This window comes from Cantharellus anzutake (genome assembly GCF_015039405.1).
Source record: "Cantharellus anzutake strain C23 chromosome Unknown EI90scaffold_8, whole genome shotgun sequence".
NCBI lineage: Eukaryota > Fungi > Basidiomycota > Agaricomycetes > Cantharellales > Hydnaceae > Cantharellus > Cantharellus anzutake.
Genome location: NW_024066958.1, coordinates 1,048,558 through 1,063,922, shown reverse-complemented (window position 1 = coordinate 1,063,922; position 15,365 = coordinate 1,048,558). Strand labels below are relative to the sequence as shown.

Sequence of the window (15,365 nt, the reverse complement as noted above, 5' to 3'; positions counted from 1 at the left end):
GATCGACAGTTGGAAACAACGATTTTCTACCTCTCCCTGAACCCGTAGCGCCTTTGGTCCTGGACAGGAACAACGCGCAAGGTTCTGAGCCACAATCCTGGCTGAACGATCCTTTCTATGGTCCTTTTCCCCAGTATCGGCGAGCGGGTTTCCAGTGGGAATGTCTATTCCTCCGTAGCAAGAATAGTCAAAATCATCTCTTTCGATGGACGCGAAATGGAATGAAAACTGCCCTTTCCACCGCCTCTCCGGCAGATTTCTGGTACGGTGATCGGGTGGTTAAAGGACGCAATGACATCGAGGATTTTCTAAGGATGGAACTTGACTGATCATCCCCAAGGGGACGCTCTTATCGTTGTTGGTATTAGCGGGTTGTTTAGTGCCCGAGGGGACTTCTATCCTTTTTTCTGCTCAGTGATGGTTTTGGTGTTGGCCCATAGGGAGGATCCGGTTGGGAGTACATATGAATCCCTCAATAATAAATGAGCCAACTGTATTCCTATGTACACCTAAAGAGGATGAAAGTAAAGAATGCTGGAAAAGAATACTCACCCCTTGCCATGTCCGGCGTTGTGGTAGGGGCACCGTAATCTATGCACTCATAGAATGACCCAAATGGTAATGTGGAGACTGCGCGCATCAAAGTCGACAATACCCGGGTGATCAAAACGTTTGGCATTATGAACAAATTTACATGAGAGCCTTGGGACTTCCACAAAACTACAGGAGCACCTGCGGGGAAGCAACAGAACGGGATGTAATACACCCGAGTTTCACAAGATCCGGTGTAGGAGAGGGATGGACTCAGGCGCCCCCTCGCGAGTGGTATGGAGGCATTTTAAGTGCACCTCACTTATGTCAAAGAGGAACAAGTAGTCAGTCAACGAGGAAGTGGTTAAAACGAAGCGACGATACCAGGATTTCGGAAGTTTCAAGTCAAGGGAGGAGCCACTCAAGCCAAGGAAATCAACTATATAAGTAAACTGTGAAGCATTTAGTGAGAGCTCAAGCCCCGAACTCTTTTCACCTAGCGTCATCTCAAGAGGGTCACGTCTGAGAAGGGGCGCGGAACATTCCTCAAACCTCCGGAGAAGAAGGGAAATGTGGGGTCACTTCCTTCTACGTTGTTGCCTCGTAAATTCCGAAGGCCACTCGAATTCGAATACGACTGTGGAGAAGTTGAATGAAGTGGAATCATCCTCGAAGGGACATCGTGGTTTAAATCAATGCATTGATGTAGACGATTTGAAGCGAATTATTTACGGAGCCAGTGTCTAGCACTGCCCAATACCTCGGCTCTATTTACGGGTAGATACTTCTTCGATACCCTAGGTAATAATGACGTGAGATGGAAATATGGTAACATCACCAACGACACGTACTATGCCGGAGAACCATCTTTTGGGGCCTAGTCGGATAGTGAGCTACAATGTGAACACTAATTGGTATTTGGAACTTACTTGAGTCCTTAGCGGCAAGCGGACCCTTGAGCAGCTCCAAACGTTTGGCGGATGCATCCATAGTAGGTTCGGGCGCTCTGACCCCATGATCCGTCGGGAGAGCCATCGAGAAAGACGCCCCAAATGCAGCCAAAAAGAATAGGAGGATGGGAAGTTTGGTCAGCAATGTGAACATCCTGTTAAGTTTCTTCCTGGGGGTGTTCGGTAAGGATTGCTACTAGGTGGCTCTCAAGGATGGTCTTAAATAGGAACGGGAAGGGCACAACCTGCCCAAAGGGCATTGATCTGCCTAAGCAGAAGATATTGATAAAAAACGGTGATATGTCCACTACATTGATGGGACTTGTTATATGAGTGCTATATTGTATGAGATATTGCTGCCATTCACCCTAGGCCACATTCATTGTAATATTATCCCTCATGCCTCATTGTAATTCAGATAGGGGACCTTTGGTAGGTCTGTAGTAAGCGTGAAATACATCATTTAACCAATGTGTGCTAAAATTGATATGATCCCTAGGATATCACCTGAAGAGGTTGACAATATTGAAACTATCCCTCTTTCCAAATGGATCATCAATGTGGCATACTTCAAATGCTTGTTATTTAATGGAGGTACGAGATTAAATTAGACTTGTGTGCGGTTGGACTAAGCGCTCTTTTTTCGCGCTTGGCACATTACCCGGTGATGCCTTCATCTTATGCGCCATACCTGCTGTCGGCCTTACGCATACTGTGTCTTCCGAGGCTACAGTCATGCCGATTCAGGTTTTATTGCCGCTGCATACCTGGGTCGATTTCTTCGGATGAATTCTGTACATGTTTATTTGTCCGCTCATGCTTCTGGGCTCTGGCCCTCTTATTCCTCATCCTCTGCTGAAGGCGTTTTCTTTGTTTCTTTTTTAGTCTCATTTCTTTTTGCCTGAAAAGCCATTTTTGACGTGGTTTTCTCTTGGAGTCCCTTACTTCCGGTAAGCGTTTTGGTCTCACTGAGCAGGGGGGGTGTTGTGACCTCCGGTTACTCTCGGTGGGTTGGATCCCGAGTGCTTACTCTAGTTTTTCTAGGTTTCTTTATTTTCGGTTGTTCCCTTGTTTTTGTAACCTCTGTTCTTCTCCTCCTTGTTCTTCCTCGTCCTTGTTTTTTCGTGTTGCCCTCCTCCTTCCCCAATCTCCATCCTTGTAAATTACCCGGCTCGTCTTCAATTCCAGAGGTTCTGGCATTTGCCGGGACTGTCGCCACGCTATTCTATTGCATCTCCTCCGGCGTGCACACATGTAGGGAATGGATGTGTGGTGATGTGTGCTGTGCACGCTTTCTTTATTCATTGTTTATTACTCTTTATTTCTCGATGTAAACAATGTATATAAATTGCGGGGAAGGGTGAAACAGGTTTTCACTCTTCTCCTCCCCTGTCGAAATAAAGCTCTATACTGCCTAACTTCTGACAGCTTGAGGATAGCAAGAGTCAACACCAAGGTCAGAACCTCAACCGACCTTACACTTTTTTAGGCATAATAGGCTTAAATTCCCACGTTTAAATCACCTGCGCGCGCTTCGAGGACGCGCGCTGTAGGCGGGATAATCGCCCACGCGCAGCGCCGGCTCGGATACCCGTTTCCACGATTAGAAAACCACCTTTCATTCATGCAACGACTCGACACAGATTTGGTATCTAAAAATAGTACTAATTCCTACGATCCCATCGATACCAAGAATGTCCTAATCGGTGGAGAATTGACGGAGTTCTGTGTTGGACAAGTTAGGCACGGCAGGTCACGAGTATGTGCGGGCGTGGGAATCTCAAGCAGCAACCCAGAATTCCAGCCTCACTCGTTCCCACAGCGTCTAATAAATTGGTAAAAATGCTCATTGGCTGCGTAATAGTTCCATTCAGTCACATTTCCAATTTCGGCTCTTAATTCCGTAAATCCGTTGAGAAATCGCTTATTTCCTTATATTTTCATATTTTGCCATCATTTCAGATATTGATTGATATTCTTTTATTGATACTGTTACCCTTTTTTTATTGTTTCGCCTAATAAGGTACCCAGGTGCCATATGGTACCAATATTCCCCATCTATTCATTCTAAAAATAATTGTTCCTTATATCCTGTACATACCGGATTTTGGAATAGAAGTTCTCCCCTCCCCCATTTTCTCTAAGGTGCTAGGACGCGCTAGAGTTGGAGTGAGTGTGTGGAATCCAACAGTAGGAATAAGGGCAACTGTCTAGCCCACAACGAGTGGGTAGTAGATTAGTTGAGCCCGGACCTTGCGGAATCCCGGAGAACCCACCACGGAGTTTTAGGATCGAGCATAGCGAAGTCAAGAGAGAAAGTAGAGGTTTTGGAGAGTTTGGCCCCACGAGCTTAGTCGGCATAGAGAGCCGCTAGCCCTCTTTCAGCGCATCTCTCCAGACACGTCTATACGCTCTAGGAACCTTTCCCACGTGCAATCCACACGTGCACGACTCTCAGACGTGCGCCTGTGTTGATTTGGCCGTTCTCACTCGAAGTTCACACGCCCATGTGCACCTAGAAAACGCGCGCTTGCATCGACTTCGCTTACTTCTTTTGTGTCCACGGCTCCCTAGGCTCACACTCAGGATTTCTGGGTCTTCCTCGCACGCTTCCCATGTCCACACACGCTTTCTTTCTTTCTGTCTTTTTTTTTTGGTGGCACCCCAGTAGCTTTCGCAATACATGGTCATGTATTTGGGGTTTGTGTAGGGAGATAAGATCCCATAGAGTGGTCTGCCGGTCTGCCACTGTGGGGAAATGCGTTGTGCACTGGCCGGTTATTGGCGCAGTGTGGGACTCCCAGCCCCAGTCATGGGGGGTCCGGTATACCCACTAAAACCCCAGGGCTGTTAAGCCAGTTGTCTGGCAGTTTCCTTTCATCATGGAGGTTCCCGCTCCAGGTGAGCAGGACTAGCTTGGCTGGCAGGGCCTTTCGGCCATATTTCTTACGATTTGTCAGGGCGATATCTTGTTGGAGTTTGTTGTTGAGGCCAGCTCGGAGGGCATTTCTGATTTCGCTCAGAGTGGTTCGCGGGTGGTCGGGGTCAATGACTCTCCGGCATCTGGCCTTCCAGATTTGCCACACACACTTGGGGTTTACTATTTGGTACAGTCTGGTTTCTCCTTTACTTAGGTTACTGTCACGACCAACAAATCCCGGGGCTCCGTCAGCGGCGAATCAATGCTGATAGGTGTCATATCCATACAATCCCGACCTCCGCTCCGGGCTCCCGGAACTCCGAACCTGACTTCTGGAGCCCTACTTCCCTTCCGTCACCTTCTCCTTGCCGACTCCCAAAAGGTTATCCCACCTCCGGCTCGGACACCACCTTCGGTCTGACTCCGGAACATTCCGGGTCCGACCCCAACCTCGACACCTTCCAGACGAGTACACAACACCTATGTCCCCGACTCCGGACCTCCGCTCCGGAATCCCGTTGGCATCTCTGTCTCCGGAACCTCCGGTCTTAGCTCCGACCTCGGACTTTGACCCCACCTCCGCTTATACCCATTGTATTGGTTAGCTCATTCCATTTAATTACCTTTGCCAATATTCCGGAGTTTAACCTCCGAGTTCGGACTTTCCGGACTTACTCCGGACCTTGCAACTATTGCATTGTCCATTTCAATTCCGCTATTCTCCCTCATTCCTATTTGGGCTGCTGCTTCCTTTCTATTCAGTCAGCTAGCCATTCCCGACTCCCATCCTCCTTCCTTCCTTCTTGGGCCTTGGCCCTTCATTCCTCCTTTGGGAAACACCATTGAGTCAAACACTTGACCCTCGGTGTTGCTCCTCTTTCCATCTCCCTTTGTCTCCTTTTGTCCTACCCTTGTCCCTTTTGATTCCGGACCCCTCCTTATATACAATGTACCTAGTAACTTGTAACCTCAGTCCGAAATCAACTTGAATTCCCCCCAAGAGACTTTCCCTCTGCTAGATCCGAAATTAGGGACCCCTAGGACAACCAGCAATGGCACAGCGCTCCGCATGAGTCGCTGAGGCCAAGGTCCTTCCATGATAAGTCTCCGATTCCATTCCGGAGTCGTCCGAATCCGCACGTTCTAACAATAGGCGAATCCGCCGACCTGAAACCCATCCTAACCAGCCCCCAACCCCATGTCTGGCCCCCTGCCTTACTGTGTGAGACTTGGCCAATAATCAGAACCTAGACCCTGCCGGTATTCCGACCTTACCTCCAGTTCCTGAGCCCTTGGTGCTCCCGGCATTCAGTCATGCCTGCCTTGTCTCCACCTGAACCACACTCATCGCTTCCCACTATGTGGTCACAGCCATGCCCCGCTTCCATGCATTCCGCACCCTCTGCCCATCTCTGCACCTTCTGGCCACTTCTGGTTGCCCTTGACACCTCTGGTCAGGCCAACACTCCCACTCCCCTCTGTACCTCTGTTGGCCTTCATGCTGTCCTTGTGTGACAGTGCTGGCAGATCAACCTCTGTTCGCGGACTTGTGTCGGCACCGCACCGACCCCGCTTATTTGCGGATTTGTATCGGCGCCACGCGCTGACCTCCGCTTTTCCTCTGGCCATTTGTCACTTGGCAGCTTATCATTCATTCCTTGCCGAGTGCCATTTATTGTTTGCTTCCCTGCCAATATCGGCATTTGATCCCCTCTTTATTGGCACTAGGTTATTGATCTCATTCAGTTATTCATCAATAACCCTTGCCACTTATTGTTTATTGATCTGTTCCTCGTTTCCGGTTCCCGGGCTCTTGTCCTTATTTAGTTTGACAATCCCCGCTTATCTCCGCACCGGACCGCGCTGGACTGACCGGCCTTTCTATATTCCCTCTTGCCTATTTATATACCTTGTAAATACTTTTGGGGACCTCAGTCTGAAATCAACTAGAGTACCCCCCTGTCTGGTCTGAGTCTCTCCTTCTGCAAAGGGGGCTTCCCCCCCCCCTCTGAGTCCGTGCTCGTGGAGTCTGCGCTCCTCCTACAGGTCCGCTCCACCCACAAGTCTTGTTTGAAGTCCACTGTGAGTGTCAATCCGTAAATATGGGATCTCCCCCAAACGTCAAGCTCAGGGCACAGCGCTCCACCTGAGTCGCTGAGGCCGCGATCCCACTCTGCTAACCTTGAACAGTGCTTCCGGACGTGCCGCATATTTCCGCCCACACATCCGCACGCGTGCTCCAACAGACCTCTGCATCACCTCCGACTCCGACAATAATCCAGTCTTTGACAATAAATCCCATCTCTGACAGTTACCTTTACTGTTCATTATCTTAGTGATCGGGGCGGCCATCACGTGTGAAGTGTCTAACGTTGGGGGCCATGCAATTTTCCTTCGGTGGCACATTTTCTTGGCAGTTGACCACACCCATTCGCTATGGTTGAGGGGGCACTCAAATAGAATGTGAGTCATTGTTTCAGTTTGTTGGCATTGGTTGCACTCTCCCCGGTGTTCGAAGCCTGGGATTTTCTTCCAGTACTCGCCGATCTTGAGGCAGCCGTGGGTTAGCTTCCAAAGGAAGTTTCGGATTTCAGGAGAGATTTCTCTGCGGGTTTTCCCCATGCAATCCCAAATTTTCTCTTGTGAGGGGGAGGCATTGCCCAGGTTCTCCAGGGTTGACTGGATCTTAGCGATATTGTTGGTCGTTGTTGTTCTTACTTCAAGTTTCTTAGCTAACCTGGTCCTGTGGATTAGTCTCGTCGCTGTAGCTTGGTTCAGGGCATATAGGCGGGCTCCGCTCGGTATGTGGGGGAGGTGGGGCATAACGGGTGGGAGAGGATCCGGGTCTAGGAGGACACCTGTTGCGGTGAAGGAGCGGAGCTGGATCACCTTATGTAACCAGTTTCCTACGTCCAATAACGATACTAGAGTTTGTGCTGATTTGCGTACTGACCGTGTTTTGGTTGCCAAATATATGATTGTTCACTGTCTAAACAACAATAAACACCCCCAACGATCTCACCTGATGTATAGATCGTCTACAGATAAAATTTTATATTGACTTTACTATGATTTCTAGTCAATATTACACCTAGATATACCACTTTTCAGTAGGACGTGATTTTCCTGATAATTTACTGAAGGAAAACTACTAATAAAATAATTCCGCAATAAATGTTACTCAATACAGGAGTGACCAAACTGCTCTTTCTATCGCTTAGAGTGCGTGCTAGTTATCTAGCAGGTTCAGGATCGCTCACTTTTCTCCTGTGGTGTGATAACCAAGTATTGCTGAGAGATTATTCAATTAAGAAGTCCCTCCACCAAATTCTCACTAATTCTCACTATGACACTTTTGTTCAGCTGCGTCTAACTGACCCTAACTCACGCTTAGAGTGACGTGTTAGTTTTATATTAGCTAACAACTAATATTTGCTTTTATCTTTTGGAGCAAACGAACCAACCACTGGTGAGGAGAATTAAACTTTTATTTCTACCTGAGGTTTGAGAGGGGGCAGAAGCGGCGGCCTTTTATGCTTTTCAGAGGCCTCTCTACTCCCACGCCTCGCACTAGTTACATGTGCTACATTTGTATTATAGATAGTTCTAGAATGATATAGGGGCTTGGGCTGTGTAAGCTTAATAATGGACTTAGGACATGACTCAGCAATAAGTAATTCATTTCTTTGTCTTTTGGGCCGATCTTAGCGGGATCTTGTAGCGCTGAAGCTATGCTCTACACCGCCTTAATTACGAACGGTTATCTTTAGAAATGACTCGGCTATAAAGGAACTTTCTAGACTGTTCTCTAATTGACCCCTTTTTGTGAAGCCGCATCATTACTAATGTTCTAGAGCCTTCCCAATTAATTAACCGATCCGCGGACTTCTGAATCACTTCATGCTTATGATCCGAGATCCAGATCATCAATCATTCCTTTGTTCCTATTTATTTGAGCTTAAAATCAAAACGTTTTGATGAATCATGGGAAAATATACAAGATCCGGTTTTTTAGCATTTTCTCCTCTTCTGATGCGATCAAAAACTGTCCGCCCGCGCCGGGGAATACTCTATCATATGGTATTCGGTCCGCCAGACTTCCGGGCGCCAATATATTTCCCTTGAGTCACATTACTTTTTGTAAGAATTAGCAAATATATATATATGAATTATAAGGTGTTTCGCCGTTTGAGCGATATCTCCGTCAGTTTTGAAGCTTTTAGAATGAAACAAAACCGTGGATAAAGTTAAGACCCAGTCCTTTCAGATGGTAAAAAGATTACAGTCAAAAGTTTACTGGTTCCCGAGATATTCACATTTCTTTTCCAATGTTACTTCTTATTCTGTCGTCTATGTGCTATTTTCTTGTTGTAGGGATATATTCTTTGAATATTACACCTATGCCAAGTTCTAGGCATGATTGTAGTAGATTAAATCTCATGCTACATGGGTGTAGATAATTTATAATGATCTAATGTCTGTCCAGTCTCATAAAGATCATGAGATCTGTTAAACGTCTGAACTTGTCACCTGTTCGTTGACTATTCTGATAGATCATTGTTTTATTCTTTGAATATTATTTCTCCTACAGCGGCCAGGTTGTCCGCTTCTTTGTTTCTGTGGATCCCTGCGTGGCCCTTTAGCCATTCAAATGAGGTTGGGGTGAGTCTGGATCTTAGGGTGCTTACGGCCAGTTTGATGATGTACTGGTTTTTTATGTAGGCATAGTCCAAGTCTTCGTGGGATTCAAGGTTGTCGCAGAGGGTGTTGATACACCACTTCGAGTCGGATTTGATGTGGAGGTTTGATGATAGGGGCGTGGAGGTGGTGGCTGTCAGAAACTGTATTCGTGGTGCTCGCGGGAAGCGGAGCGGAGTACGGCGGCGTGAGTGGTCACTTAGCTAATGAACTACTCCGTTGCAAGGCATCGTGGGGGTTGGGACTTCAGCTTCAACGACTTGGCTAGAGCGTTGCACCACGCGTTCCAGGCTGTCCCGTATTTCACGTTAGCGGGAAAGACCTTGCAGCGACGTTGACTTAAGCGGGGATGAAGTTGAGAGGCGAACTTAAGACGAGATTACTTGGGGGGGAATTCTAGTCGATATTCGAACTAAGGTACAACGACAGTAAGCTACAAGTATAAATAAGAAAGGAGAACAGAGAAGGGGCCGGTCGGTCCGGCGTGGGATGGGAGCGGGATGGTAAGTACGACAGAACTAAAAGAGCGATGAGGACCAGGGAAGTGGAACAGAAGAAATGAATGGAACAGAGGACGGCGAAGTTGGGAGGCAGAGTGGATAGGCTGACAATCTAGGCGTGCGGATCAGAATGTCAATATACGAATAGATCAAATGTCAATAAAGGAATAACCAATTGTCAATAAAGGAATAAACCAAATGTCAATAAGGAGCGGATCAACGGTGACCATATCAACCGCTAGTTAGTTAAGCGAATGAATAGAATAAACGGTATCGGCCGAATGGCTGAGGAACTCAAGTGGTGGCGGGAGAACGAAGGAGGCGCTGCTATGGGGCCGTAGGACGGGAACCGCTATCGGCGCCGCTAAGTGATGGGTGATGGCGCGATTTAATGGGCGCGAGTAACGGGTGCAAGAATGGGGGTGCAGAAAGTGGTAGAGGGGCAGGGACTTTGCAGGGCCGTGACAGTGGCATGGTGTATAGCAAGTATTTCAGCTGTGTTATTGGATTGCGGGTAGCGTGGGTTTACTCTTTTGCTAGTGTTTCGGGGTCGTCTGGGCCATACCATACACCGAAGCCGGCATTCACGTTTGTGTCGCCATTTTGGGGACAGGATCCGTCCGTGAACGCTACCACATTGCCAGGTTGCTGGGATTGGGGGGTTGGGTCCTTTGGGGTTTCCGGGGGGGTTCTGCCAAATACTCTGTAGTAGTGGTGGAGCGGGGAACATAGTTGGGGGGATGGGAGGAAAATTTTGATGTCTTTTGTGTTCCCGATGGCGTGTTGACTGGCAGTTTCCTTGGGGGAGTGGTCTGGTAGGGGGAGAAGGTGCGAGTCACTGTATGGGCTGTAATGGAGGTCGAAGTTAGTGGCAATTTTCGTTGCCATTTGGTAACATCCTTCCGGGTTTTTACAGCCTGCCAGTCTGTAGGTCGCGCAGGGGGGGCAGGGGCACTTTCTTTTGGTGGGGTCGTGGGCCGGGTTTTCCTGATGGTCGACTTGGGTGACAAGGTCCCTGACGAGGTTGCATCTATGGGATGCTCTTAGGCAGGATGCCGTTCTCGAGCGGTCGCTGATTCTGAGGTTGTTTTCAAGGCCCGGGTGGGCCCAAGCTGGTAAGTTAAGCTTAGTGGCAAGGTCAATTGTCGGGTTCTCCAGTCTGAGGTTGTATTTAGCTCCGATGTTTAGGGTGTTTCGGAGTTCAGCTGGGATATTCCTATGATGGGTTCGGGCATTAAGGAAGGGTTTTTGGGTGAAGATGTTTGTGATGAAGGGGTGTGCCAGGTCTCGGGGCAGTTGGTTTTTGGGGAGAACAGCTAGTAGGATGGCTTCGGCAGCGTCTGAGGCTGGGGGCCTATTAGGGGACCTATCGAGGATTTTTTGGAGTTTGATGAGGTGAATCGCCTCATTTCTGTCTCGTAAGTTCAGGACGTTTTTACTGCCTTGGGATTTTGGTCTGTTTAGCTGGTCCATGCTCATAGGGGGGAGGCTGTCAGAGTTCCAGATAAACTCACGTATTCTTCTGTTTAGGTGTATTTCCAGGTCTTTTGGCATTCCTTGTGCGCGTGTATGGAACTGGGTCATTCCGCCGATGGTCATTTGGGCAATTGTCAGGGGACGACTCCCGGGTCCCCATGACCCTCCCCTATGGTCCACAGCCTGACCTATGAACAGCCCTATCCAGGGCAACAACTACTGTGGGTCAGAGATGATATATAGAAGAGAGGCAAGTATATACAACTTGCCTACTGTGGGTCAGAGATGAGAAGGAAGTTAACTTCTCATCTTCCCACAGTGGCCACAATACATCGAAAACTTCCAGAGATATCCGGAAGTCACATGAGACCCGAGACCTGAGGTCCGGGCCATCCGGCCGCACTGAGCGTCCGGCACAGGGCGCGCGTGGGGAGTGCAACAGCCGGGTGCGGTTGCGGGTGCAGGTGTGGATGCGCGTATGGGCTAGGTCAGGGTGTATGCCCTGACAGCAATCAGGCGTCTGCCTTCGAGGGAGGGGTGGGTTTTGTTCCATTGGGTGAGCGATTTTTCAATGTTTGTTGTGATTGAGGGCCAGGGGTCTTTATGACTGGGCTTGTTCCCGCATTGGGCCCCTAGATATCTCATGGTTTGTCCGTCCTTTAGAATGGTTATTGATTCATTTAGGCTGACATCGGAGGAGGGGTTGATAGTTCTCTCGTTGTGTACCCTTTCACAGTATTCCGGTGAGCCGACTGGGAGGACGACAGTTTTTTCTTGGTTGAATTTTGCCCCAGATGCGATGCACCAGCTGTTTAGGGTTGAGAGTAGGATGTTCAGGTCGTCGTCTTTGGCAAGGAAAATGGCGGCGTCGTCGGCAAAGAGGGACACTATCACTTTCTGTGACAGAGTGGGGGTGTTGATCTCTAGGCCTTGGAGGGATGGGGATTCTCTGAGGGCGATTGATAGAGGTTCTATGGTGATGTTGAAGAGGAGGCAGGACAGGGGGTCGCCTTGGCGGACCCCTCTTGTTATTGGGAATTCACGGCTGATCATGCCATTTAGGATTACTTTTGTATTGGCATCGGTGTAAAGGTTTTTGATTGTCAATATGAGGTTAAGAGGGATTCCCATGGACTCCATGACCCTCCAGAGGTAGTCGTGCCGGATACGGTCATATGCCTTCTCTTGGTCGAGGGCGATAATTGCTCCGTCCTGTCCGGTTAGTTCACATAGGTTGGTCATACAGTTGACGAGATCTATTTGGTCAAAAATACTGCGGCCTTTGATGAAGGCCGCTTGGCATTTATGGACTAGGAGGGGGGCTATGGGGGATAGTTTGTTCATAATGGCTGTTGTGATAATTTTGTACTCTGCATTTAGCACGGTTATAGGTCTATAGTTCTCGATTTCTCTTTTGTCTTTTTTCTTGTAGAGTGGGCAGAGCCACCCTTCCGAGATATATGGGCAGGAGATGCTGTTCATTTCAATGTCATTGGCTAGGTAGGTTAGGAGTTTTACTATATGTAGTCCGCGGTTCTCATTCCTTCCTTCCTTCCACCTGGCATTTAGGTTTTTGAATAGCTCAGTAGGTATGCCGTTGAGGCCAGGGGATTTTCCCAGGGGAGACTGGTTTAGGGCTTTTTCTATGTCCGCGGGGCTTAGTGGGGTGGCCAGGTTCGTGAGGTCTTCTGGAGGGATGTGGTTCCGGATTTTGTTTATGGAGTTTATAATGTGGGTCTCCCTCTCCTCTTGGTGGGCAGACAGGTCTCTGTACTGGACAGCATTATAGTGGTTGGCTGCTATGTTTGCCATCTCAGTTGAGTCGGTTGTGTAGGCTGGAGGGCTGGACTCTGGGATTCTCAGTTCGGGTATTGTGTCGCGTGGTTTGTTTTCCTTTCCCCATTTACACCAGTATTTGCTGTTTGTTTCACTTAGGATTCTTTTATTTGCCCCGGTGCGCGCTTTTGATTTAGCTAGTTTTAGTTTCTCTATTTCATTAATTCTTTTTGTTAGGTTTTGGACTTGGACCTGGGTCATCTCGGCAAGGGTCTCATCCGCGGATGTTAGTCTCAGCATGGCCTTGTCGCGTCTGTGTGTGAGGCACCTCATTTCGGAGTTGAGTTTGCCAGCTTTTACTTTTGCAGTCTTTCTGGCTAGGTGGGTCACAGCGGATACGAATTCATGGAAGGTGTTTTGTATGTTATTGTTTCTGACCATTTTGTTGAGGGCCTCGTTGCCGATGGCTTCGACTTCTTTTAGGAAGATTTGGTCATTGGTTAAGTATAGAGGGATGGCCCATCGCCCTTTCCCGATTGCGGTTGTGTGGTCATCCCTTAATTCGACGGAGACAAGTTGATGGTCAGCTGTAGGTAGGCCGGGATTTGTTATTTCCCATGTGTAGGCTCTATTTCTTATGGAATCATTTGCATATATTCTGTCTAGTCTGGAGAGGGACGCCCCTGTAGCGTGGCTGAAGGTGAAGTTTCTTTCGGGGGCTGGGTGTGATTCTCTCCATCCATCCGTGAGGCCGTTGAGGGAGGTGAGGTCACGGAGGGCAGTCACTGTGGAATCCGGGTCAGGGTGGGGGGGAAGTCTGTCCATGGCTTCTTCTACCATATTGAAGTCCCCAAGCATAATGTCTACAGGGGTGTTGTTAAGTTCCTGGCGGATGTCCTTCTAGAATTGGGAGTTGTCATTCTGGGGGTTGGGGGCATATATGGCTAGGATTTTGGTGGGGATATTTGGTGGCCATTCTACTTCTATGAGGAGTGTGCAGCCCGGGATGATGTCCTTTACCAATCTGGGACTAGTTTTTATTATACTTTTGTTAATGATTATGGCTACTCCGCCTGCACGGGTGTGTTCTGAGTTGTAGGAGTGGATGATTGACCACTCGGTACTGTAGATGTTGTTTAGGTGGTTTTGCTGTAGCTGGTCGGAGTGTGTTTCTGAGAGGCACATGATGCCAAATCTCTCCTGTTTCATTTTTCGTGTGATTGTTGTCCATTTGTACTTGGTCGAGGGGCTGTTGGCACCTTTGATGTTTAGGGCACCTATCTTTAGACTGGGGGGGTGGTTTTGGGGGGTAGGGTCGCCACCCCTCAAGCGGAGGACTTTATGTTTCTTTATATTGGGGGGGTGTCCGTTTTCCAGGACTTGGCAGCCATCATTGGGCATTGGCAAAACGGGATAAGCTTCCTGCCCTCCGGGAGCCAAGGGCGCAGAGTCATAAACCGGTTTAGAGTATTCCGTGGGATTGGGCTTTGTGGTTGTGTATATTTCTGTGGCATTTAAGATGGTCCGCTCACGGGTTGCCGGCCCTTGTGGGAGGGTTGGTGCCGGGCTTTCCTGTTGCCCGTGGGCCCAGTATATTTGGGCCTGGCACTAGGTCTAGAGTGTTAGTTTCAAAATAGGTCATGAGGCATTAGATTATATTTTTTTTAACTATTTCCGGCACGGTTCTACAGAGGGTGGGAGGTATTTAGGGTTTTTTGGAATTACCTCGGCTGCCTCTGGGTCTGAACATATTCTCTTTCCTGTTGGGAGGGCCTCTGTGTGCGGTGCGTGGTGTTTGGGCATTTTCCATTTTTTCTGTCTGGGGGGTTAAGCTTGCGCCAGGAGGCGTGGTCATGGATAGGGCAAAGCCAGAAGCTGTGGTCTATGCCTTTACATGTATGGCACATGATGTTTCCTTGAATGGCTCTACCTTCGCCCATCCAGTCGTGAGGGAAGGTGGTTGTCCTGAAGAGACCAAGCCATAAATCATGGGGGGAAGCAAGGACACCTGGTGCGAGGTCTGGGACTGAGAAGAAGGGGGAGGGGATGTGGATTTCCCATACTGTGATCTGCGAGTTCGAGGTCAGGTTTCTTTTCGCGGAGGGGTTTTCCCGATTAGTACGGGTGGCAGCTTCATATCCCCTGGGGATAGCTACACATCTGTCTGTGATGGCCTTGATTTCATGTTCGGGGATGTTGTATTTCTTGAAGAAGGTACGGAATTCAGAGTCTGGGTTAGCAATCTGGGCCGTGATAGCTTCTTGGACTTGGTCTGCTTCGTCAAGATTGGCTCCGATGTTACAGATGGTGACCACATAGCTGGTTGGGCTATAGGTCAAGAGGTTGATGGCTATAAAGCCGATGGCACGAGAGAGCCAGAGGTGTTTTGTGACAAGGAGGTGGGCTTGCATCGGGTGGAGACCACCAACAAAGAAGCCCCAGGGGGCACTTTGACCTTCTTTGTTGGCGACAGGGGGAATGACGCGTAGGGTCTGGGCCGATTGTGGAAACGCC

General features: G+C 48.7%; 2 protein-coding genes across 2 annotated transcripts; both read right to left on the bottom strand.

Moving 5' to 3' along the window:
• Positions 1 to 11: 11 nt before the first annotated feature.
• Positions 12 to 892, bottom strand: EI90DRAFT_3041611 (uncharacterized protein). The gene is made up of 2 exons (XM_039059115.1): positions 553 to 892; positions 12 to 471 (listed from the first exon to the last, which is right to left on the bottom strand). Exons 1-2 carry the CDS (start codon positions 677 to 679, stop codon positions 377 to 379), a joined length of 222 nt encoding a protein of 73 aa, XP_038920347.1. The 5' UTR covers positions 680 to 892; the 3' UTR covers positions 12 to 376.
• A 436-nt stretch (positions 893 to 1,328) lies between these two features.
• On the bottom strand, positions 1,329 to 1,773 carry EI90DRAFT_3041609 (uncharacterized protein; the record flags this gene model as incomplete). The annotated part of the gene is made up of 1 exon (XM_039059114.1): positions 1,329 to 1,773. A coding segment is annotated over exon 1 (253 nt), but the record flags the coding sequence as incomplete, so codon positions are not given.
• Between the last annotated feature and the right edge of the window lie 13,592 nt (positions 1,774 to 15,365).

Bases quoted from the DNA above. Each gene is read 5' to 3' on its own strand.
- EI90DRAFT_3041611 (XM_039059115.1), bottom strand. From the start codon at position 679: ATGCCAAACGTTTTGATCACCCGGGTATTGTCGACTTTGATGCGCGCA. The intron at 472-552 runs GTGAGTATTCTT...TTTATTATTGAG, and splicing joins AACGCCGGACATGGCAAGGG to GGATTCATATGTACTCCCAA.